Below are 26,776 nucleotides of genomic sequence, written 5' to 3'. Positions count from 1 at the left end.
TATAATGAAGAGATCAACATCCTGGAACAGAGAGTTCAAAGAAGATATATAGGACATAACAATTATTATTTATCCAAATAAGTGGTAACTCGACAGCTGGAAGACAGGAGATTAGACACTGGGTAGAGTCTGGAAGATGATTCAGTAGGATACTTTGTTTGGGCCTAAGGCGCTGCGGTGCAAACAGACAGTGAGGGAGGAGTCAGTTAAGACTCAGAACAAATGCAGAAGTCATGGTTGAAGTAGTGAGAGGATTACCAGGACAGTGATAAATAACAGAATCTCAGCAGAAAGAGCATGCGGACCTACAGCATAACATGAATAATGATGAGACTGGGGAAAATAAGGCCAGTAGAATGGGGGCAGAAAAAAGGTTTGAAATTTGTGTGTAAGAGTTCAATGAAGGAAGTTAAAACTTGGAGAACAAAGAATTTTTACTTCCAATTAGTAAAGAATAAAAAAAGAGTTTAATAAGTAAAAGTCAAAATGCCAAAGTGTCATGTGTGCCATTACAGAGCTTGGCCACCCTGAGCTTGTGAATTCAGTTTGTGATGTTGTTTCCTAGCATCCTTAGCTTGAAATGTAGATTGAAATTTAAGACTTTCTGCATCTAATAGTCTGTGACTACTGAGAAGTTAGGGCCATAATGTTCATTACATTCAGTCTTTCTCATTGGAACCACAATGATTTCTTCAGTACATTACTAGTTATAGTGTGGATAGATGTTATAAATGAACCAAAAAAAAATTTTAATAACATGTCCCAGTGTTTTCAGCAATCAAAACACATAGTCCCTGAGATCTCATGTACATTGCATTTTTCTGTTGGGGTCTCTTTCAACTTGCTTCTTAGACAATAAGTTTACTTGTATTAAACTTTTTTAGATTAAACAATTCAATTTCCTTATCTTTTTTCTAAAATGACTTTCCTTAACAACAAAACAATTGAAACCTTTTCAAGTTCTCTCCATTCCATTTTAAATTCTGTAGTATAGATCTGGATATGATAAACTCCTAAGATTTGACCAACCACCATAAACTTAATAAATCGTTTGTTTTTATGGGTAGTATTTGCACTGATATCTCTAACAATACTGATAATAAGTATAACAACAACAAGAAAGAGTTTGAAATGACAGAATACTTCAAGCCTCATTACTTAAAATATAGTAATCCCCTAATACAGAAATTTAAAGACTTTTTTTAAAAATGTATATGAATTAAAGAAAATATGAGTTTATGCATGAATTTAAATGAAATCCATTTAAATGAATTAAAAATGTATAGTATAAAACAACAAAAAGATGAATTATGGAAATTATATTATTTCTCCTGAACTAATCTATCCCAGGATGTGGAGCAGGAAGTACTGAAGAAATGACATCATAGCAGTTTTCACCATCACCTAGCGTAGTGACTGGTATATATATTAGTTACTATGTAAATTTCCACTGAATGTGAATGGATACACCAATACTTGAAAACAGATTAAAGAAACCCAAACCACAGTACATAGTTTTGTATTTTGCACAAAATGAGTGATCATATGTAAAAACATGTGTTAGTCATTTTTGCAAACTGAAATATTATCTTTAATAAATATGTGTTGAAAGAATGAATTAATAAATAAGAATTCAGACAAAAACTCAAGTGCGGTTCAGTCATCTGAATGTCATTACCCAAGGAAACAGTTCAAAGACTTCCTTCTGGTTCATTTCTAGCCAACAAGACCAAGGCACATACCACATATTAGTCTTGGCAATTTCCCTGCTTCAGAACAACCAACCACCCCGACCCCAACTTCAGCATGTACGCCTGGAATGACAGAGAATGTACTTCACTTCTGTACAAAATCCTTTACTGGGGGCTGTGAGTCAGCGAGAAAGATCAGGTAATTTAATATTTTCCATGGTTAGCCCAGGTGGTTGTTACTTCCCATAACTCCTATGTCCCTAGGCTCTTTCCCATGCCCCTTCCAGACTAGTGTGTCAGTCAGAGATGTGGTATGACTAAGCACAACAGAAAGAATTTTTCTGAAAAACATGGTCCAATCGATATCCTCCTTACACTAGTCATCTATGCACATTTCAGCAACTAAGCCAAAATGCATGAAATTTATAAATAGCAATCACTTATATTTATAATAACAAACATGGACTTAGATATTCTATTAAGGGTACATTTTAACCTTTGACCAGCAAAAATTTCAATATCCATTTTGATTATTTTTTTTAAGTTGCTTTAAGGATAATACTCTCTTTTAAGAAGGCAAACAAGAACAAAATATCCATATAAAATTATGCAGTGGATCATTCTCTTCATTTAAGGGAGAACGGAATTAAAAGGAACTCCACTTTAACAAATAAAAGTGTCAGGGTTGTTGATTTCTCATTTAGACTATGGTACTTGCATTTTTTTAAGGACAGGAAGCAAGATTTGTACAAACAAATGTCTACTTCATGTCTGTTCAAATTAGAAACGCATGACTTTAATATAGCAGGTTTAGTTATTATAAAGTATTATTTGATCTCCCAAAAAATGAATGAAAGGAAAAGAAGAAAAAACAATGAACTCAATCATTAAAGGAAAAAGACTGCCAAGGCTTGCAAAATTACGAGGTGGTGAAATGACAACTAAAGACAAGCCAATGTGGGCTATTTTGACAAGCTTTCCCTTTAATGAATCCTATATCATCCTAAGCGAGGCTCTATCTTTAATCACACGTTTTGTTGTTGCTTGAAATTTGCAGCATGGTACATCTCCTGAGGGCGCTCATGAAATTCAACGTGTTCAGAATGAACCTCATAATCCCCTCACCTCCACCCTGCTCCTCCTACTGTGATTCATTGCTCCATCTTTGTTAATTGTCCACCATCTTCCACAGAACAGATGTGTCCTAACCCATTTTCCCAAACACATTTTTGTATATCAAATTGTTTCCTTTTTTTTACTTCAAAGATCTATTCTGACAGAAACATTTGGCCTCAGCATATAATTAAAAACTTAACAATACTAATGGTTGTTTCAAAGAGCATTCCTTCTTTATCAATGTGCAACTATTTACATTCATTTGCATGTAATTCACTTTCATACCCATTCACTGGGGTGTGAATATTACTCAGTCGAATGGGCAATTAATTAACACAATCTTTACATATTCACTTATTAAAATGCACCACACAATTGCTATTTCCTTGGGAGTTCTCGCTGAATCGATGGGATGTGAATTTTGAACAGCTGTGGCCATTTATGCCCAGGCTCATGTTGTCTAGAGGAGCCAGGTAGACATTTCTTTTTATTTTCTTGGCTTGCATTGAGTTGAAATAAAAAATCTCACTTTTTCTGATGTGCTGTCTAGAAGGATGTCATCTTACCTTACTCAGTGGGAGCCCTGAAACTAGGAAATGTGTATGGATTACTGACTGCAGGTCAAGTTTTAACTATTGAATAAAATTTAGAATTTCCAGTGAAATCTTTAAATTATCCAGTGCTAGAAGTCTTTATTGTTTGATGAGAGAGATAACTTCTGGGAAATTTTATTAAGTTTCACTCTGTTGAAAAAATATAATTTTAGTGGACGTCTATCATGCATTCACATTGCAAGCTCTGTGCCAACTACTTATCTGTTCATTAAGACAATCCTAGCAGATAGGTAAGTATCTCAATCTTACACACATGAAAACTGAAGCACAGAGATGTGGAGTAACTTGCCCAAGGTTAAAGGATATTGAAGCTGGAATTTGAATTAGGTTTTTTAACTCCAAAATGTATGATCTTTACCACCATAGAATGTATTTTTGTTTGAAGAGAATAATTTTAATGCAAGTGGATTGATGATTTAAAAACTAGAGTCTCTTTTATTTATTTTTTCAGAAAACAATACTTTACACCACTCCACACTTTTAGCAATGATTTGGAGAATTGAGTGTCTCGTGACCCAAGAAAACTGAGAGAGATTTTATAAAGCCAAATGGGAGATGAAGGCCCACTTTTGAAAATTAATAAAGCTGGTTTTAAAAAAGGATTATTGTACAATATTATCTAACAATTTCAATGTCATAATCCTGGACAAGCCTAAAATCAGTAATATTTGGGGGAGATGCAACTAGCCTTTCCTTCCACTTATTCACTCAGTTATTGCAAGTATATTCAGAGGTAGTAAGGGAAACAGGGTTTAAAATTATTTAGTAAAGTTAAGCATGAGGTAATAAGTAGCAGATCCACTTATATTTATTAAATATAAATTACTATAAAATAGAAATCAGTGTGGTTTTTAGCAGAGATTGGACTTTTCATAATTATAATATACCTACGCCCAGCCAGAAAAGTGGCCCTTCAGTCTCTAGCTTAGGTACAAAGACATTTAGTGTGGCCATCCTATTATCTAAAAGGTCCTTCTGTTGTTCTGAGCCTTCCTCTAAGACATGCTCAGACGCTATTTCAGGGATTCATTTGAGCCGAATGTATAAAGTGCCAAAGTAGAAGTAGGTACTATGATTTACCTATATGAAATTCTTTTTACTCTCCAGGATCAAATAGTCAAGATAAATTTTCTAATGTCAAAACAAAATCTGAGTCATGCAAATTTTATACAATCCATTAATCACTCAGCCATTTATTGAGCATCTACTATATTCAGAATAGAGGCCCTGACTTTAGAAAATAAAATATAGGTTCTGTAAAATGTCACATACAATTTAAGGAAAGACAGCCCATATTAGATGGCAAAAATAAAAAAAATGAAAAGTACTATAGGAAGAGGGGAGAGAAGCGACTGGATTAACTTGAAGGATACCTAGTTTTAAAACAAGTCCAGATTTAAACAAGGAAACCATCTCGTTAATTCTGAAAGAAATCACATCCTAAAGTTGCCATCAAATTGCCCCATAAAATTTTTAATGACTTCCTTAAAATAACAAAAGTCTTGGAAAGCAATGTTCTCTTCCATTTCCAAATAGCGAACAAACATATAAAATTATGTTAAATTTGACCCTACAGAATATCTAACATGAAAAAATACTGAAAGAACCAAATGTTGGCAAAAATATAGAGAACTGGGAGACTGACAACTGTTGGTGAGAATAAGAACTGGTAGTAAAATGAGCATTTTGGAAAGCATTTTGGCAATTATGTAATAATGGTGGTTATATGTATACTCTATGATAGCAATTTCACTCTTAGATATATAACAGAAACCCATACCTATGTCCATCAAAAGTCATACACAAGAATGTTAATAGCAGCCTTGTTTATGATAGTCTTGAATTAGAACCAACCAAAATACTCATCAATAGTATAGCATATAAATGGTAATCTAACCATACACCAGAATACTATACAGCAATGAAAATTATAGAACTATAGCTACACATAAGGCATGGATGATCTTACAAACATAATGGTAAGTGAAAGAAGTCAGACACAAAATAGCACATGTATTTTGATTCAATTTAAATGAAGTTAAAAATTGGTAAAAATTAGTCTTGTGGTCTTACAAATCAGGATATGGGTTTCCTTTTGGTTGCAGGGACATGTTGGTGGAGAAGAAATGTGAAGAGAGCCCTTGGGTTTCTGGTCATATTCTATTTCTTGGTCTGAGTAGTAGTTACAACACTGTTTACGCCTTGTCTAGCGATGTATTTATGGTTTGTCCATTTTTCCATGTGTGATACTTCAATAAAAAGTATATTGAGGGGCCAGCCCCATGACCGATTAGTTAAGTTTGTGTTCTCCACTTCAGTGGCCCAGGGTTTTGCTGGTTCGGATCCTGGGCACAGACCTAGCACCACTCATCAAGCCATGCTGACACGGTGTCTCACATAGTCAAACCAGAATAACTACAACTAGAATATACAACTATGTACTGGGGGCTGTGGGGAGAAGAAAAAAAAAAGATTGGTAGCATGTTAGCTCAGGGCCATTCTTAAAAAAATAATATATTAACAGTAACAGCAGCAAAGCCCATTCACTACAAGAGATAATTATGCAAATTGGTCTTTTTCAAATTTGAAAGGATTGGAAATATCTTCTCTCATTCTGTGGCGTGTATTTTCACACTCTTTTGATGACCGTATAACTTTAGGCTTGTTTAATTTATCAAACATTTCCTTTATGTTTAATATTTTTGAGGGAATCTGTTCAAGAAATGCTTATCCACCCTAAGGTTATAATGATGGGAGATTTATTTTTGATCTTTCATATTTAGATCTATAATTGACTTGGAATTGATATTTGTGTATGGTGTGAGGCAGAAATCAAATTTCATTTTTTCCATTTTGTTCAAGATTTTAGCATTTATTTTCAAAAGAGTTTATGAACTTATGTCTTTCTTTCCTGAAATATCTTTTTCAGGTCTTTGGTATCAAAGTTTTTGCTGACCTCATAAAAGATTGGGAAGTGTGCTCTTTGCTTTAATTCCTTAAGATATTTTGAAAAATTTAATTTCTTTCTTTAACGTTTGGAAGAATTCATCAGCAAAGCCATATGGACTTGAAGTCTTTTCTGTGGAAAGTTCTTTTTCCAACTATAGGTTCAACTTTAAAAATTGATATAAGGCATCTCAGATTTTCTATTTCTTCTTGTATCAATTATGATGGGCTATATCTTTAAAAAAAACTATCTGCTTTATCTAAATGTTTAATTTTAAAAACAAAATTTTCTTATATTTTCTATACTTTAATGCACATTAAGATCTGTAGTGAAGTTTCATTTTTTATTTCTGGTTTTAGGGTTTGTGACTTCTCTTGATCTTTTTTATTCATCTTGCTATGAAGTTAATAATTTTACTAGTTTTCACAAAGAACTATATTAGCTTTTTGGTTCTAGTTTTTGCATATTTATTATATTATTCATTATTTCTATTCTTTATTTCTTTCTATTTGCTTTGGTTTTAATTTCCTGGCTTTTTTTTTTTTTAACTTTTTGAGATAAATACGTCTTTGATTTTCAGCTTTTGTTTTTTAATAGATTTAAGGCTATAAATACCCTTTTGAGCATAATGTTAGCTTCATTCATGGATTTTTGATCGTTTGTGTTTTAACTATCATCTGTTCAAAATACTTTTAATGTATCCTGTAAGTTACTGTTTGTCTCATGAGTCATTTGGAAGTGCATTCCTTAAAATTCAAACATTTATGGGATTTTTTCCATTTTTTTTGTTGAAGTTTAGCTTAATTTTACTAAGTTCAAATAAGATATTCATTATGATTTCCATACTTTAAAGTTTGTTCAGACTTGCTTTATAGCCCAGGGTATGGTTAATTTTGATCCAAGTACTAAGCATACTCTGAAATAATATGTATTCTTCGGTTTGGGGGTACAATGTTCCAGGTAGATACAGATTGAGATTTACAAATATGTTAGGTCATCTGTTACTTACAAGAATATGAAATGGATTTTATTGTCTATTTATTCTGTCAGTTACTCACATATGTTTTAACGTTCCTGTATGAGTCCCATTTTTGTTGTATCATCTTTTGCTTTGTATGTTTTTGAGACTACAGATTGGAATTGTTATGTCTTTCTGAGGACTGATCCTGTCATCATTATAAGGTTTCCCTCTTTAGCTCTAGTAATTCTTCTTGCCTTAAAATCGACTTTGTCCAAAATTAATTTAGCTACATCTTTATTGTTTAAATTAATATTTGCAAGGTAAATAATTCCCAACCCTTGCTCTTTGTTTTGTTGCTTTCTTTTATTAAAAGTATTTTTTTTTTTGTAAGCAGCATATGGTTGAGTTCTCTTTTTATCCTGATAATCTTGGTATTTTAATTGGAGTTTTAGATCCCTTTATATTTAATGTAATTACTGATATATTTGGGTTTAAATCTATCATCAGATATTGTTTTCTCTTTGTTCCCCTTATTTCATTGGCTTTCTTGACTTTCACCTTTTAAAAAATTATTTTTCTCTTCCTTAGCTTCAAATTTGCTATTCTTTTAAGATCTTCCTAGAAATGACAACATGTCATTGATGATACATTTTAATAGAAATTATTATTCTTAAGACTTCCTGAACACTGCAGTAAACTCGGAACACTTACTTAATTTCACTTACCCCTGCCTTCTTTTCTGCTATTTTTATTTAAACTCCACAATACATGATGATGCTGATGTTTATTATTATTTTATATACTCAATCATAATTGATTTTATCTAAAATTTCCATTATTCTTTATTATTTTCTACATTTGTACTTCCAGCTGAAATCATTTTATTTCTGTCTAACTCCCTTTAGTTTGTGGATATTGTTGACACATTCTTTCAGCTCTTTTTTGGTCATTAAACAATTTTATTTTACTATCACTTATGAAGTATATTTTCATTGAATATACAGTTCTGGATTGTTACTTTCAGCATGTTGAAGATGCTATTTTACTGTCCTTTAGCTTCTTATTTTGTTCTTCTGAGAATTTAGCTATTGACCCCATTATGATGCTTTAATGGTAATGCATTTTTTGCCCCAAATTAAGATTTTTCCCTTTGTAACTGGTTTTCAGCAGTTTTAGTATAATGTAATTGTGTATAGTTTTCTCTTATATTTATCCTCATTGAGATTTGTAGCACTTCTGAAATCTGTGGATAGATGCCTTTAATTAGTTTTAAAAAATTATTGGACAATATTTCATCTTGGTTAACATGTTTTTAATATTGTTTCTGCCTCATTCTACTTTCCACATATTGAGAATCCAATTACATGTATTTTAGAATTTGCACCATGTGTTACTCATATTCCTTTCTGCATATTCAATCTTTTTTCTCTATATTTTTTAGTTCGGATATTTTTCTATTGCTTTGGATAGTGATATTAGGTGGCTCTGTCTCTCTAATCTTCTGTTAAATCCATCTGTTGTGTTTCCAGTTAACATATTTTTAAGTTCCACAATTTCTCTTTGCATATTTTTCCAGTTCTTTATTAATATTGTACATAATATCATGTAATTTCTTGAACTTATTAATCCAATTATTTTAAAATTTCTGGAAGCTTTATTATTATTTATTTTCTATAGACTTTGGTCATATTGGTATTGCCTTCCTGTATGCCTGATGATTTTTTATTGAATGAGTGACATTTCATATGAAAACTTGTAGAAAATATTTGATGCTCTAGATATGTTATCTTCTTCCATAGAGAATTTGCTTTTGCTTTGACAGGCACTTGGTGTTGGATCAGAAATCTATATCCAGTCAGTAGTGAAGGCATTTGAAGCTGGACTTCCTTCTTTAGGAGGGCTTGTCGCCTTCAAGTTCATCACTGCTAGAGTTCACCCCTTGGGGCTGCAGCTGAAAGCCAAGGTTGTTTATCCAGTTGATGGACCTTGAGCTCCAATTGTTGCCCTCTGTTCAATAAGACTGCTCAAGTTCCTGCTCAGCTTGTCATATTATTGGCTGCTGCTTTTTCTCCTCAGTCCTTGCCTGGTGCTTGTAAATTGCCAAAAGCTTTGAGAAGAAAAACGGTGCTGAATGTCAGGTGAACATCTGTCATCTTTCCTTTTCTCCAGGATATCAGTGTGTTGGTATCCTCATTGCCTTGGTAGCTTTCTAATATCTTAAACAGATATGTGACACTTCTAGCTGTTTTAGACGGGAGGTTTGCTCTGCAGCAAGCTTTTCCGCCATTACCAGAAATGCAAATTATTTTGTAATAGTAAAACCTATCTATCCTTCATTACTATGTAATTTAGTCCTTCTGAGGAAAATTGGCACTTCTTGGATATTTGCCAACCAAGAATATGTGGCTGAAATTGCACAGCCCCCTGGATATGACTCACCTTCTTCTCTTCTTACTCTGATTGTATCCCTGGGTGATCTTATCCACTCAACTGGCTTTAATCACTATCTCTGTTCTGATGAATCCCAAATATTTACCTGTAACTGAAATGTATCTCCTCAAATATCAACCCATAAATCGAGATGCCAAATGTCTAGTGATAGTGGCATAACTCATCAGTGTTTCCAACTCACGTAGACAAAATGGAATTCTTCATCTTTTACCCCTGCTTCCAAAAGAAGCCACATCATTCTCCTTCATTCCATAGCTCAGTGAGCAACATGAGCTTCTCCCCCGCTCCTAAGCATTATTCCCAGTAATCATCTTCAGTTCTTCTCATTTTCTCATCCTCTTATCTAATCCCTCAGCAAGGCCTTATATTTCAACCTCATTATTATTTCTTGAATTTGCTCATTTTTTCCCATTCTTTTGTCATACTCTTATTTCTTTGGAATCCTAAAACAGTCTCAAAATTGGTCCCCCTGCTTCCAGTTTAAGAGCATATATAATTTCCACAGTCCCCCTAAGTCATATTTGAAAAATAGAGAAAGGATCTTGTCGCTACCTTGTTTAAAATCCTTCAGTGATTCTCCATAATCTGCAGGACAATGCCCAAATGCTTTAACATGATATATATACATTTCATGATTCATGAGTTAAGTATGAAGTAAAGATGCAACATCTAGAATGGAAAAATACAAATTTTGGTGCGGAAAGCAAGAGAGAGAGCCAAGAACCAGAGTCAAAACTTTGGGAATTAGTCTGCTAGAAATGAGAATTAGTTGTGAGTATAAATAATAACAAAGAAGGAAGAAAAAAACCCAAAAGGATTGAAGAATATAAAGGATGAAAGAGGGAGAATTTTTCTGCAAAGGAGACCAAAAAGTAAGTTCATTGCAGGCAGTAACATAAACAGAAGCCAAAGTTATGAGAAGGATAGTTTGCTTGGGTGTGTTCATTAGTGCAAAGGGATTGAAGATGAGGACTGACCATATGTCGCTGAACAGCTCTGAGGGCAGGCTAGAGATCCAGACGCAATTCTGAGAGCCTGCAGTGGGGACAAGCCCTTGTAGTGATTTACCTGTAAAGAGTGAAAAGACATGAGTAACCAGGAAGTTAATATTTCCCCCTTAAACAAATTCCATTGAACTGAAATTACAGCTACTAGATGTAGCCATTACTAGAGCTGCAGATGCTAAGGCCATGGAGCCTTCCACCCTTCTAACCTTGTCCACAGGCCAGCTTAAAGCCCTAGAAATACCTACTAATAACAGGGCTGTTGTGGTCGGGGGCAGCTCCTGTACAGAAGCCTTGGCGCCGAGGAGGTTGAGCACCCCCGAGAGGAATCGTGCCACTCACAGAGAGCTGATAAGCCAAGCCCAGTTTCTCACTTTCCTCACTATATTTTTCCTCTCTGAAAAAACTTTTTGGACTTGATTCCTTTGAATTATTATCTCCTTTGCGTTTCTGTTTCATAACATTCATCTATGCGCAGTTTCTCCCTGCACATTTCTGTGTGTGAAGATACTGTCTTTCTAAATCCCTTCCCAGACGAATTATTAATTGTGGTGTCTTCATTATTCCCACACTGCCTCACTGGTGTCAACACCACAGTGACATCATTAGTCTCCATGAGAACTACTGCCTATGTTAACATAATGAGCAGGTGCCAATGAAAACATATTTCTCAAATTGTAGACTTTTATATTTTCGTGAGAAAATATAACCTTTTGGGTGGCAAATTTTATGCCACAAATGTGGTTCTTGGCAGTTTCCCTCTGTCAGACTTGTAAAAAGGAAGTAGCATGTTTACCTGCTGTTCTTCTGAGTACAGAAAGACATTCACAGACAACCTTGCCAAGGTGTTGGGGTGGAGAAGGGGACATCAAGTCAGGCAGATTGGCATATTGGCCCAGGAAGAGGAGGAGGCAAAATCAACAATAGAAAAGAGGGTGAAGGCCCAAGTGGTGGGATGAAATGAAGGTGGGAAAAAGGAAAATACCTCAGGATTTTGAGGAGAATTTGTTTTACTTTTTTTAGGACTACACCAATAGTCAACTTCCCTGATTCTTTTTGTTTGTTTTCTTGGTGAGGAAGATTGGCCCTGAGCTAACATCCATTGTCAATCCTCCTCTTTTTGCTTGAGGAAGATTGTGGCTGAGCTAACATCTATGCCAATCTTCCTCCATTTTGCATGTGGGACACCTCCACAGCATGGCTTGGTGAGCAGCATGCAGGTCTGTGCCCAGGATCTGAACCCGCGAATCCTGGGCCACGAAGCAGAGTGCACCAACTTAACCACTACACCACCAGGCCAGTCCCAACTGCCCTGCTTCCTAAATCTGCACAGTGTCATGATTCTGGATGACTCTACTCCATGACCTGCTTTCAAGATAGATTCCTTACGGGGGTTGAATATAGTCTGCCTTCCAAGTGTATTCCATTGCTTTCCATTTAGAAAAATCGTTTTATTTCACCTTAACTCACTTATTTGTATTTAATTTAGAAGGTGACCATTTTATCCTTTCTTAAGGATTGTTTAGAAAATCCCACTTGAAATAAATACATTTCTTTCTATATTATAAAGAATGTTACAATTAATTCTTAAAATTTATACCTGAAGTGACTAGGTAAGCAGTTTCAAAGCCTTTCAGTGACACTTTGTGGCAAAAGGTGGAATTACAAATATTTTTTAAGTTGTTTTTCAAAGTTGTTGCTTATGTTTTTACATTGTTTCCTGACATATTTACCATTTTATATGTGTGTAATATAACAAATAACAATCAAGGAGTTGTCATGTTACGTATCGATATACATGGATATGTAGTTAACAAAACCAAGAAACTGCACAATCTTTCATTAAGATGTCTAAATTATAATATTACAAGTTACTGTCAACAATACTTTGATTTTACAAACAAATAATTGAAATTGTATTTAAAAATCACATAGTTGTCTTTGACACCACCATTAATATTTTGGAACTTTTATAGTATTTATATGTTTTATATATATGTATAAATGCAAATTATATGCGCAATTATACAAATATAAATTACTTCATATATTTATATAAATTACTATATATTTTTAATTTTTATTATTTATATAAATATATCATATTCATTATATAAATATAAATTATATATGTGAATTTTTATAATATTTTTAAATAATTGTCTTTTCTTTCACTGTTTTAGCTGTTCACGATTTTAAAAAATTCATAAAATGAGTAATTAAGATTGTTCCCTGGCATTTTCATTCTGTGTTTAAGTTTTATTTTTTGAGGAAGATTAGCCCTGAGTTAACTGCTGCCAATCCTCCTCTTTTTGCTGAGGAAGACTGGCCCTGAGCTAACATCCATGCCCATCTCCCTCTACTCTTTTTTTGTATGTGGGATGCCTACCACAACATGGCGTGCCAAGCAGTGCCATGTCCACACCCAGGATCCAAACTGGCAAACTCTGGGCTGCCAAAGCGGAACGTGCGAACTTAACCACTGCACTACTGGGCCGGCCACATGTGTTTAAGATTTTTGAGTGACATCATTATTGGTTCAAAAATTTTATTTTCCATTGTATATTCCCTTTTTTCATTTACCGTTTTTAATCAATTTTAAGTGTACGGTTCACCGGCATTAAGTACGTTCACATTGTTGGGCAACCCTCACCACCATCCCTCTCCAGAACATTTTCATCCTCCAAAACTGAAACTCTGTTCCCTTTAAACAATGACATCCCATTCTCCCCTCCTCCCAGCTCCTGGAGACCTTCACTTTGCTCTGCATCTTAATGGATTTGACAACGCTACATACTTTCCATCAGTGGAATCACGCGATCATTGTCCTTTTGCATCTGGCTTATTTCATTTAGCATAACATCTATACCTTGTTTTAATGTTACAAAAATTAAGTAAATTTGAAAATGCTTAATATAAAATTGATATACTTAGTACAGATCTTTTCAAGATACTTGGTAACACACTAATTATACACCACGCATAGTCACTTCTTGATATCATAATATCAATTAGCTGACATTTCAAGACCTAAGCGTATGTTTAATGAGAGATGCAATATCACCTGTGTCGTGTACATATTAAGTCGTATCACCAACAGATTAACAGTCTATCACCTTAGTCTATGTTTTTCCAACTGAAAGTATTGATTTGACAGAGAAAGTAACTTTGTCCATAAATGGATCTGATAGATATTAAAACAAAAGCCAGTTTATTATAAGTGCAGATTAAAATGGCAAAGACATTTTTTAAACTAGTATTTTCCTCTCCCATTTGAAAGTCAGTTAATCTTCGGCCCATACAACAATAGGAAAATAGCCTAGGTTATTCCTGAAGATTATATCTATATATTATTTTAAATATCCCACTTTGCATCACAAGTTGCAGATGTTCCCACAGAGTTTGAGGCACTTTTCCATCTGTCAGTTCTGCAGAGAAAAGACAGGAGCTTTGTCATCAGATTCTTACAGAAGAAGAGATGGTAAACCAAATGAGCGGGTGAGAGAGAAAGGAATAAATGAATTTTTATCTTCTTGGCACCTCTGCATCTCAGAAATGTGGGTTTCAATAAAGTCTGTATTGGAGGTGGAGCTTCATTGACTGCATTCCTACTTCCTGTTATCTCCTTTCACCCCATGTGCTCAATTAGTCCCCAGTTGTTCCTGGACAATGGAGGCACACTCTTACGTGCGGACTAACTGCAAATGGACTTTAATATCAGAGTATCATGATTATTCAGAGAACTGATTTCAAGAGTAGTACCCAGTTCATGTGTAGGGACCTTCCAAAGCTCATCAGAAAGTGGTGTATGGAGAATTGAGAGCCAAGAGAATAATTGACAAGCAACTAAATTCTCTGTCATCTGTCAGACTTTGTCCAAAGGAATGAAGAAAATAAACACGCTATTCAGACGTTGGGGTTTTTCTCTCCTTTTCAAGAAGCTCATGGGTAAATGTACCATGCCCATGGTGGCAACATATTGTAAGCACAAACAAATCAATGCCATGAATGTTCACTTATTGCAAAGTATGTTCCAGGGAGTATTTGTATTGGGAGAAAAGCTATAGAAACCAAGAAGAGTAGGAGGAAGAAAAAGCCCAGCTCAAAATGATAAACAGCCGTTGTACCAGTAGGGAAATAAGAAAACAAAAAACAAATGTCCATAACAATCCATAATAATTTTAGAATGTGATTTGTGACCAGGAAAGATACAACATGTAATAGGATTTTTAAAAAGAAAGAAGTCATGTGGAGTTAGGCTAATTAAGAGAGATTTTGTGAAACAGAAACTTTTTGGTTTGATTGGTTTGGGATGGTTTTAGTAGGATTTAAGTAGCTCAAAAAGGGGTTGAAATGGAGTATGGTTATTTCCAAACAGATGAATGGCATTAGCAATGCCCAGTTTATGGGCAACATTGCAAGATACGGGGGAAAGTTCAACTAGAATTTAATAGTAGAATGACTATTTGAGGATTTTGTACTTAATGATGGAGGAAAGGAGAGATTCTGTTGAAATGGGTAGAAGTAAAGATAGGCAGGGTACAGGATGAACTAATAGAAGGTCATTGCAATACTGTAGCTAATGGTTCAACAATCTGGGTATTTGCGGTAGGAATAAGAAACTATGGATGTAGGAGATATTGGGGGGATTTCAAACATAGGTACTGGGAAGAAAAAGGAAGGTCCTTATACTTCAGAGAAATATAAAATCCAGATTGAGAATATAGGAAAAGATGGTGAGTTTAACTTTGCATAAGTTTGATGTCCTATCAGGAGAAAGTGGTGTTCACCTTGGGCCTTTAATGCTTTGAATGGGTGATTGAACAAATGGATATTTGTTCAGAACAAATTTAGGAGAGATGCATCTGAAGATGTGTGTGTGATTCTGGATACTCATTTAGAGAGATCTACCGGTAATCTGCAGCATTTTCACAATAAAGAGACCAGGGTGATGAGAGAGAAAATCCTGCTATTATTTGTGAAGGGTCTGATGCTGTTTACCCCAGAGAAGTGAAGTCCTGAGACACAGGCATAGCCGTGGTCTTCATATTGGAATGTATATAATGTGAACTCCATACTTAAGGTATTTTAAAATAGCACAGTAATATTATCTAATATGAAGTCCAAATTCAAATTTCTCCAATTGCCACAATAATCTTCTTTATAGATTTCTTCTTTTCCCTTCTTTTTTTAGCCCCAAGACTCAATGGTAAAGAAATATCTACACCAGGGAACCAATTTCTAGTAATTGTATATATGTGCGATCCAAAATGTATGACTTGACTGTAAAGAAAGCTAATAAGATCTCTGTCTGTCTTAATAGAGAGATACTGACCAAAATAATCATCCTGTTCTTTGCTGCCTTGGTTAGGCAGCACCTGGAAATGTGTGTGCAGCTACAGATGGATCATTTACTGATAATCTGGAGTGTGTGCAGAATAAAAGGGTGAAGTGGCATGCAAAATGCTGCAGTTGCGTGCGAGGATTCTGGAGATATTTAGCCTGAGAAGGCAGAGGGTTGGGGTATGGACACAGCTGTGGTCTTTAAATATTTGAATGACTACTGTTATGGGTTGTACAACACAAAGAGAAATGACAAATTCCTAACCCTCACTACTTCAGGATGTAACTTTATTTCAAATATAATTAGTTAAGATGAAGTCATACTGGAGCAGGGCTGGCCTTGAATCCAATATGCCTGGCATCCTTTAATAAGATGGCCACCTGAAGACAGAGACCCAGAAGAACGCCATGCAGTGATGAAGGCAGAGATTGCCATTATACAGTTGCAAGCTAAGGAATGCCAAAAATTCCTAGCAAACCACCAGAAGCTAGGAAGAGGCAAGGAAAGATTTCCCTACAGGTTCCAGAGGCCAGGGCCAACACTCAGGGTTGAGAGGTTGTGGCCACCAGCCTGCTGAGCTAGGACAAGAGAGCATTAAGCCACAGAGAATTATTCTTAAGCCTTAAAACCTAATGGAATTTTCCCTGCTGAGTTGCAAACTCGCTTTAGACCAGTGACCCCTTTTTCCTTCCAATTTCTCCCTGTAGAATGGGAAAGTCTCCCCTATGCCTGTCCCACTATTGCATCTTAGAAGAAGACAATTATTTTCTAGGTTTCACTGGTCCACAGATGGAGAGGAATTTTGCCTTGGGAAACACCATACTCCAAATGTAACCCATTCTTGATGTAGACGAGGTTTAGATGAGATTTTGGATTTAGAGTTGATGCTGGAATGGATTAAGAACTTTGAGGCTGTTGTGATGAGTGAATGGATTTTGCATGTGGGAAGCACATAAATTTTTAGGGGCCAGAGGACATCATTATGGATTGAATTGTGTCCCCTCAAAAAAAGATGTTGAAGTGCTAACCCCTCGTACCTCAGAATGTGACCTTATTTCAAAATAGGGTCATTGCAGATATAATTAGCTAAGATGAAGTTTTATTGGGGTGGAGAGGGCCCCTAATCCAATATACCTGGTGACTTTATAAGAAGACAGCGATTTGAAGACAGGAACAGAGGAGAATGTCATGTGATGATGCAGGTAGAGAATGGAGTTAGGTAACTGCATGCCGAAGAATGTCAGATAACCAGCAAACCACCAGAAGCTAGGAGGGAGTCAAGGAAGGTTTTCTCTGTAGGTTTCAGAGGGATCTTGGCCCTGCTGACACCTTCATTTTGGATTGCCAGCCTCCAGAACTGTGAGGTAATAAATTTATGTTGTTTTAAGACACCCAATCTGTGGCACTCTGTTACAGCAGCACTAGGAAACTAATACAGGTACAATGTAGAAAAAATAGAGAAGGTTTATTCCTTGGGTTCCAGGAAAGATTAAGAATCCATGAGCAGAAATGAAAGGGAAGGAGATACCAACTTAAGATAAACAAAAACCTGCTAGTCGTTAAAGCCACTGCAAAATGAATTCAACGGCTTTAGCAGGTCGTGAATTCCCTACAAATGTTCAAGAAGGATGGATCAGGGATGTTGCAGAGGTGACTTATTCACCAGATGGCAAGCTAGACTGGATGATCTCCCACTCCAAAATTCTACAAACTTGTGTTAAAGTCTTGTCAAATGAGGGTGGCGTCTTCCTTTTCATCTTTGCTTCCATAAAGGGTATAATGGAATGCATAGCATGGTAGATAAGATTTCAGTCCAAGCTCTGGTGCTTACTATTAGCTATGTCTGGCTATTTGTCTTAGGTGGGTTCCATAACCTCTCTAGCCTCAGTTTCCCGTCTGTTAAACTGAGGGATAGTAATAGTAATCACTTTACAGTGTTATTATGAAGATTAACCTAGTTAATAATTTAAATTGCTTAGAGCAGGGCCTGGTGCAAAGCAAGTAGCATAGAAGTGTTGGCTGAAAATTTACTTGCTTTCATATTGTTTGGACATAATGTGTTAACACTGTTTTCCCATCACTGCTAGAACTGGTTCTATTTTTTAAAGTCTTATTTTCTTTTCTAGATCGGAAATAATACCATTTCTACCATTTATTGACCAAATATCAGCAGTGGGATACTTTTGTCAATTTTCTCATAACAAGCTGTGATGATGTGTTAGTCAACTGCTAGGATGGGTTTGTGTGTGTATGGGTTTCAAGAGTTTCTGAGCAATAAATAATTCAGTAGCATCATTTTCAGATAATAAAGATTGTAGCTTACCCTAATAAAGCTTACTTGAGTTTTTGGAGTTAGAGGAAGATGTGAAGTTTTCAAAATTAAATCCCCAGAAATTCAAGTATTTTATTAAATGAGTATCTGTTAGTGACTGAAGGGTAATTTCAGCTTCAGTAGCTAGTAGAAGTGTTTTTCAACATAGGAAACTCTTAATAAATGGTACATAATTGTCAAAAAGAAATCTTCATTCAGTGACAAGTGTAACAAAATGTGCTTTTATTTCTTCACTATATAGGGTCACTAGTCACTGCATTATTTGGGTGCCTAGGTGACAGCTCTGACAGGTTAATGATACCCCAGGCAAACCCACAGCTACTTTGAGTGAAGCAAAGCCATCAATTAATGTGGGCAGCAGTGCTAACACCTATAGAATCCTGCAGCCAGTGATTATGTAACCGTTGGATACACCAGACAGGAGGAGGACAGAGAATCAAGGAACTGGATGTTCTTTCCGTAAAGAGCAACTGAATGAGATAGCACAGCTTTTAAACGCGAGGATGTCCTGAAAGGCAGTGAAGAACGCCTGATTGTGAAAGTATTGAAAAGTATGTTTGATTTAAGTTGGTGTTTGGAGGCCATTAAGAGTAATAGAAAGGAGAGAGTTTCTAGAATTTATACGTGCTTTGTTATAACTCTTTCATTTTCACAAAGGAAGGCAACCCATGTGGTGAAAAGGCCAGCCCTTCACTTGCTGTTTCATCCCAGTTATGACTGTAGTTCTGTGCTTTGTGAGCCATTTGTCCTTAGATAAGTTCCATGAATTCCCTGTGTCTCGGTTACCTCATGTATAAAATGTTGGTAATGAAGTCTTCCCTTGGGATTGTTATCAAAACTAAACAATCCAAGCATATGAACCGTCTAGCTCAGTATTTGGCAATAATAAGGGCTAAATAATTACTGACTTTTGTCTTTTAAACCTCTTCATCTTTTAAAGGTTCCAAATGCAGGGTTTGTGAGCAGATAAGGGTGAACTTCATAGATGAGGCAAACCACAGTTTACTGAAAATACCTAGCTCCTGATTCATCTCAATTCGGTAAAAATTTCTTGACTGTCTCCTACACGCTGAGCACTGAGGGAACAGAAAGAAGAATCGAAGATTGTTCTTTAACCTCTGGGAATTACAATGCAGAACCAAGTAAAAGTAAACACAGCCTTATAATCCATTGAGAAGTGCCTTGTGTGGTGAATGAACTGATGTTAAGCATGTATTCAGCTTCCACACAGATTGACTGATTCAGTGAAGACACAGCACAGCTGTCAATTATCTTTCCTGTTCAATATTTATTTGTAGATTTTATAGGCATATTAATTAGCTTGGCAGTGTTTCTTCATCAGTACATATTTTCTTTCTTTAGTTACTGTCTTGGTCAGTTTGGGCTGCTATAAGAGAAAAGCATAAACTGAGTGGCTTATAAGCAACATAAATTTATTTCTCATGGTTCTGGAAGCTGAGAAGTTCAGGATCAAGTCACTGGCAGATTCAGTGCCTGGTGAGGGGCTGATTCCTGGTTCAGAGACAGCTGCCTTTTCTCTGTATCTTCACATGGTGGAAGGAGTGAGTGATCTCTCTGGGGTCCCTTTTATCTGGGCATTAATGCCATTCATGAGGGCTCTACCCTCACGACCCAGTCACCTCCCACGGGCCCACCTCCTAATACTATCACATTGAGAGTTAGGATTTCACCATGTAAACTTGGGGGGATACAAACATTCATCCATAACAGTTACTATTCCTTTTTCTTTCCAAATTAGTTTGTGTGGCAGTGTGGAAAAACCACCACATGAGGACGGTAACCAACTACTTCATAGTCAATCTTTCTCTGGCTGACGTGCTCGTGACCATCACCTGCCTTCCAGCCACGTTGGTTGTGGACATCACTGAGACCTGGTTCTTTGGACAGTCCCTCTGTAAAGTGATTCCTTACTTACAGGTAATTCTTTCTCACAGTTTTTTGGTTCAAACACAGAAGCTTCTGAAACTATTTTCAATTATAGTCATGGCCCTCTAATAAATTAACTAACGAGCTAAGAAAGAAATATACCTGCCTAAGAAATTGGCAAACTTAAGAAAAATAATACTTGAGACTTTCTGGGTAAACGAGTTAAGTTCTTGGCAAAAATAAAACAACAGAATCCTCAAGTCATCATTAGATGCTGCACAAAACTTTCACTTCTTTGATCTCTAATTTTCTGATTATAAAATAAAGAATTTGAACAAATTGACTGTTGAGCCTCTCCTAGCCCAAATAATTGAGAGTTATCTGTTTTTATAAGTAGTTTCATTTCGTACTGAGAAATTAAGAGCTATGTGATCAAAGCAATCCAGTAAGACAGGTTTTAGTGTAGGTTCTGAGTCAAACTGCTAGATTTGGAATCTCTGTTCTGCATTCACCATTTGTATGCTATCAAGCCAAATACATAAGCTCTTTGCAGTTCACCTATTTAAAAAGGATAATAATTTTAATTATACTTATCTCCTAAGGTTGTTACAATAGTTTACTTAGATAATTTATATAAATCACTTGGCAAAGTGATTACTCTCTGAAAAATGATGATTTTATAGAAACATAGTATGTTCTAAATAAATGTTAGTCATCATCCTCATCATCATTAGACGTTTCATTGTTCAATGGTGAAAGCAGCTTTTCTATAACTAATTGCCCTATGAGAAATTAAGAACAAATACTTTCAGAGAGTAATTTTCTGATTTATATTCTGATAGCTCTAAAACCTTTGAAAAAAATTCCCAAGCTAACAACCACAGCCACAGTACTCAAGGACATAGATTCCCTTTAGCAATTGGAAATGAGGGAAATGGTGGCCACTCTCTACTTGTCTTCCCGAAACCATCCTCCACTCACCAGCCCTTATTCCATCCATTCTCTTAGACTGTGTCCATGATATTTGGTGTAAATAAAAATATGCTTCCAGTAATGAAAATTGGTACAGGTAGAACAACTGGACATTGGTATGCCAAAAAATGAATCTAGACACACGCCTTACATCTTTCACAAAAAGTAACTCAAAAGGGATCATAGACCTGAATGTAAAACACAGAAGTATAAAACTCCTAGTAGATAACATAGTTCTGAGGAAATCTAGATGACCTAGGGTGTGTTGATGACTTTTTAGATACAACACCAAAGGCATCATCTTGCAAAGAAATAATTGATAAGCTGACTTCATTAAAATTAAAAACTTCTGCTCCGTGAAAGACAATGTCAAAGAGAATGAGAACACAAGTCACGGACTGGAAGAAAATATTTGCAAAAGACATTTCTGATAAAGGACCGTTACCTAATATACAAAGAACACTTAAAACTCATTAATAAGGAAACACCAACCTAATTAAAAAATGGGTCAAAGACCTTAAATACCACACCAAAGAAGATATGCAGATGGCAAAGAAGTATATGAAAAGATGCTCCTCATCATATGTCACCAGCAAACTGCAAATTAAAACAATAATGAGATACCATTACACACCTATTAGAATGGCCAAATTCTGGAACACTGACAATACCAAATGCTTGTGAGGATGTGGAGCATTCATTGCTGGTGGGAATGAAAAATGGTACAGCCACTTTGGAAGACAATTTGGTGGTTTCTTATAGAATTAAACACAGTCCCACCATATGGTCCAGAATGCACTTCTTGGTATTTACCCAAAGGAGCTGAAAACATGTCCACACAAAAAAGTGTGCATATAAATGCTTATGGCAGCTTTTTTCATGATTAACAAAACTTGGAAGCAACCAAGACGTCCTTCGGTAAATGAATAGATAAATAAACTGTGGTACATCCAGACAGTAGGCTATTATTCAGTCCTAAAAAAAAGAATTGAGCTCTCAAGCTATGAAAAGACATGGAGGAAACTTAAATGCTTGTTACAAAGTATAAGAAGCCAAGCTGAGAAGGCTACATACTGTATGATTCCAATGATATAACATTCTGGCATGGGCAAAACTATGGAGTAAGTAAAAAGATCAGTGGTTGCCAGGGATTGGAAGGGATGGCATAAATAGGCAGAACATAGAGAATTTTTAAGGCACTATAATGATGATACTATAATGGTGGACACATATTGTTAAACATTTGTCCAAACCCATAGAATGTACCATACCAGGAGTGAACTGTAAAGTAAACTGTGGACTTTGGGTGATTATGATGTGACAATGTAGATTCATCAATTGCAGCAGAGGTACCACTGTGGTAGGGGATATTGATAATAGGGGAAGCCATGTATATGTGGGGTCAGGGGGTATATGGGAAATGTCTGTACCTTCTCCTCAATTTTGCTGTGATCTTAAAAGTAGTCCAAAAAATAAAGTCTTAACAAAAACAAAAGTTGGGGGAGACCACAAAAGCCCATTACTAAAACTTACATTGATTAGGCTTTTGGATCTAAAATGTTACAGAGAGATGTTTTTCTCGATAGTTCTTCAATGACCTCTTATAAAGAGAAGTGATAATTTTTTAGGTCAGACATCATTGGTAGAACAGTAAATGAAAAATGCCATGGAAGTTATAAGCTTTGTTGCAAATATGAAATTTAACTATAAGTTTAGTTTATGTCAGTCGGCTGAAAACCATGAATGGGTTACCAAAATAAACTGTAGCAAAATTTTTGAGAGAAATAGTACATTGAGCAACAGAGAAAATTATCCTCACAGTAAATAATCAGTTAGAAATGGATCTTATGGTGTTTGCATGGAGACACTGGGGAAATCATAAATAGCAGAGAATTCTAATATTTCACCATCTATGGTACTTCCAGCAAGACTTTTGTTTCTCTTGGTTCCAGTAACCACCCAGGGAGAAATTTTGGAGATCCTCTTAAGTTTCAAGCTGGCTTCAGTTGTTCAGAATCTTCTATTAGCTGAAAATATTTCATGCTCTCTCTATGAACCAGAAGATTCCCCCCACCAGTAGACAGTGGGGTAATGAGGGAAGGATGCATCACCCTGTGGTAGGTGCAGTCCTGCTCTAATCCACAGTGATACTTTTTTATAGACCTGGCATTCCAGATTCTCCTACGAGCACTCGACAGATCCTCGAGAGGGCAACCAGTGAGCAATGCTGAGCATGGAGTGCAGGACATGGTGCTCCTAAAGTTATTGACAATATTCTTTCACACTGCACAACTTGTTAACAAGTCCTACAGCTGAAGGATCATCTTCATCTTCTGATAGATTCTATCTGCTTCTCCGTAAACAAAGTCCACTCTAGTTAACTCCTCAGTTGATCCCCTTCTCCATCAGCCAAGGAGAAAGCTACCGAGTAACCACAAGATCTGAGGCAGATGGAACAGACTAGGTCCATTCATTACCTCATTCAACATTAGTTCTTGATGGAAAGTTGTAAATGTGCAAAACTATGGGTGCACTGGTAAAGCTAGTATCTCTAAATTCTATCAATATTTATTGTCCATTTTCTATAGACTTTTTCCAAATAGAATGAACAGTGCCAATGGGCAAGAAGCCAATCACTTAAATTGGAGTACACTTTCCCTTAGCTGTGGTGTTCTGAAACTGGTTGTTTTTGTCCCTGATAGGATGCTTATGTCCTACTGAATAATCAAAAACATATCACCAAATACTCATTTAAAGATGAGTGTTTAAAGTTTCATTTAAAGATTCTTTGGATACTTACTCATTTTCTATTATTTATATGCTCTCTTTCTTCTAAACAGAATACAACCTTTAGATTTATGAGTGAAGCACTACAACCCTTCGGCATATGCTCAAAAATCTGCAAAATCTCACGGATATAATAAAGCTTAGCTGAATAATTAAAGTAATGCTTTTGTAACTTTAATAATTCTATAAATCCAAGACCATTAACATTTATTGGGCAATTTGCTAAATAATTATCATGAATTTCTTGGGAAATTATAATATATTTTATTTTTCTTACACAAGAGTAGTTGGCTACTTTTACAGAGTGACTTTTTTTTTTTTGGTGAGAAAGTTTCACCCTAAGCTAACATCCATTGCTGATCTTCCTGTTTTTTTTGCTGGAGGAAGATTAGCCCTGAGCTAGGAGCTGTCCCAGACTTCCTCTATTCTGTACGTGGGATGCCTCCACAGCATGGTTGATAGTGGAGTAGATCCTTGCCCAGGATCCGAACCAGGCTGCGAAGTGGAGTGTGCAAATTTTAACCACTGGGCCACGGGCTGGCCCAACTTTTCTTTTTTAAGTGCAGAAGAGGCTCTGCACAGGCAATACTAGGAAAAGAAGAACAAAAGCCAACTGAGATGTGAGTGGTGGGTGCTAGGTGGTCGGAGAGGATCCCTCGCTCTCTCAGTCACACTGTCCTACCTTCCAGTCTATTAGGACCTGTCATTCAAATCTGTGATATGGCAAACTTTCCATTTCTACTTATCATGGATCTCTGAGGGTCTCCTTTTGTCATATCTATGTGCTAGCATAAAACAGACTCATTCTCTGCCAGAGAAAATCTTCAACATTTCCCTGACCACAAGGTGCCCATAATATGGGTGAGAGGTCAAGCGCCTGGCAGCAGGAGAAGTTCACATCATCTCATCTACTTGATTCACAACATTCATACTCCCTACTAGATTCATTTCTCAAATGACTTACAATCAGGTCAATTTGAGTTTGCATCAACATCTAAATGAAAAAAGTACCCAGAAGTACACTCCTAGAAGTGAAAAACGGCAACAAACTCTCATTTATAGTAACTTATGATAAGACGCAATTTTATGTCCCTGCCAAGAAAATCTTATAAATTGGATGTGTGTGTACCATACAGCAGCAAATATAGTAATCAAACATTGAATATTAAATTATTGATTGCCAGGGGTCCATTCAATGGATTGTGCTGTTAGATTAACCAGACCAGCACATTCTCTCATGTTGCCACAAACAGAGAAGGCATCGCACCTTGGCTCACTGTTGGCACTGGATGGCAGTCTTTCATATGAACTGTTTTGAATTCATTATTACTGTCTAATAATAGAGGGAAATACTAGAAATGACTTTTGAATTTGAACCATGCTACTTCTATCCCATTCACCCATGTAGATTAGAATTCATGAATAGTAAATCACTCAGCCTTGTTGAACATTTTACACTTCTAATTGCTAGATTGGATGAATATAGCCCTGGCCCAGCAACTGTGAAAAGTCAACCGTGCAGATCTAGACTGCCACAGTTCTATTCTCAAATTAGCAATAGCATTGTGGGGCCCAGGGTGCTTGGCATATTTGCAGGGAAAGAAGGAATGGAGGTTGGGAGAGAAAGGAGATTGATTTGAGAAGGAGACTTGAATGCACTCTAAGATAGTGCCATGGAATTCCCAAGAATCATCAGCCAACCTAAGCCAATTCTGATAGAGCTCAGCCCTTTAAGATTACACTTAAAATGTAGTTAACCTCCAAGAATTTAGCATAGTTTATACCTTTATTTGTGATTCCTATGACTATTCTTCACCAAAAATCAGTCTGCTCCTATTAAAAGCTTGAGGATGGAAGAGGAAACTAATAGTGTAAGGATCATTTTCATCACCATAAGCAAAGTGAGAAACAACAAGCACACAGCATGTGTGTGTCAACCCTGGGCTAGGCATTTCACATCTCAACCGATTCCCCTACAATTCCATGGTTGTGTTCTGTTATCACCCAGTTTTACAGATGACAAAACCGAGGCATAGAGAAGTTAACTCACCCAAGATCACACATCTATGAAGTGAGATGGGATTCACGCCCAGGAAACCTGGATGCAGAATTGATTCCAATTATACTCTGCTGAGTTTCTCAGAAAGAATCAAACGAATGAGAGTGGCAAGAATCTTATCTTGTCGATTCCACTCATTCAGCAGAAAAAATGACAATACATACACCTTAGGCCTAAAGCTGTAAACTGGGTGACCCCACATTGCACAGCTGGCTGGTGGGAGCGTGAGAAGAGATAGGTCATGCTAATGCTTATCCAGATTCCTTTCTCCTGTGCAGCACTGGCTCCAAGATCCTTCCACTCATGTGCACCTACAGTCAATGCATCAACCGGGAAGGTCCGGATGTAAGAAGCAGAGATTCCCGCCCTTCCACATGTTATGGCATGAGCAAAACTAGGACAGGATGACTGGACCACAGCTATTACCTTACATTGAGGCTTACAACTCTTCATTAATTAAAAAAACCTACTTATTAAGCAAATCAAACACTGTGCCAGGTACAGGGGACATTGTTGTGGGGAAAAAAAAACAAAACCCAAAACAAGCAACATAATAGCAGCCTCTCCTGCCATAGAGCTTTGTTCCAATAGAGAAAACAGAAAATAAACAA

At 36.2% G+C, this 26,776-nt stretch overlaps 1 protein-coding gene across 1 annotated transcript in view; it reads left to right on the top strand.

Moving 5' to 3' along the window:
* The window catches only part of HCRTR2 (hypocretin receptor 2), a 106,875-nt gene that overhangs the window by 52,336 nt on the left and 27,763 nt on the right, over positions 1-26,776 (top strand). The window contains exon 2 of the mRNA XM_046641493.1: positions 20,220-20,398. Coding sequence (XP_046497449.1) covers positions 20,220-20,398 — 179 coding nt within the window. The remainder of the gene's footprint in view (positions 1-20,219; positions 20,399-26,776) is intronic.

Source organism: Equus quagga, chromosome 15 (genome assembly GCF_021613505.1).
Source record: "Equus quagga isolate Etosha38 chromosome 15, UCLA_HA_Equagga_1.0, whole genome shotgun sequence".
Classification (NCBI taxonomy): domain Eukaryota; kingdom Metazoa; phylum Chordata; class Mammalia; order Perissodactyla; family Equidae; genus Equus; species Equus quagga.
The sequence above is the reverse complement of the archived record's forward strand: the minus strand, read 5'-3'. Positions and strand labels throughout refer to the sequence as shown.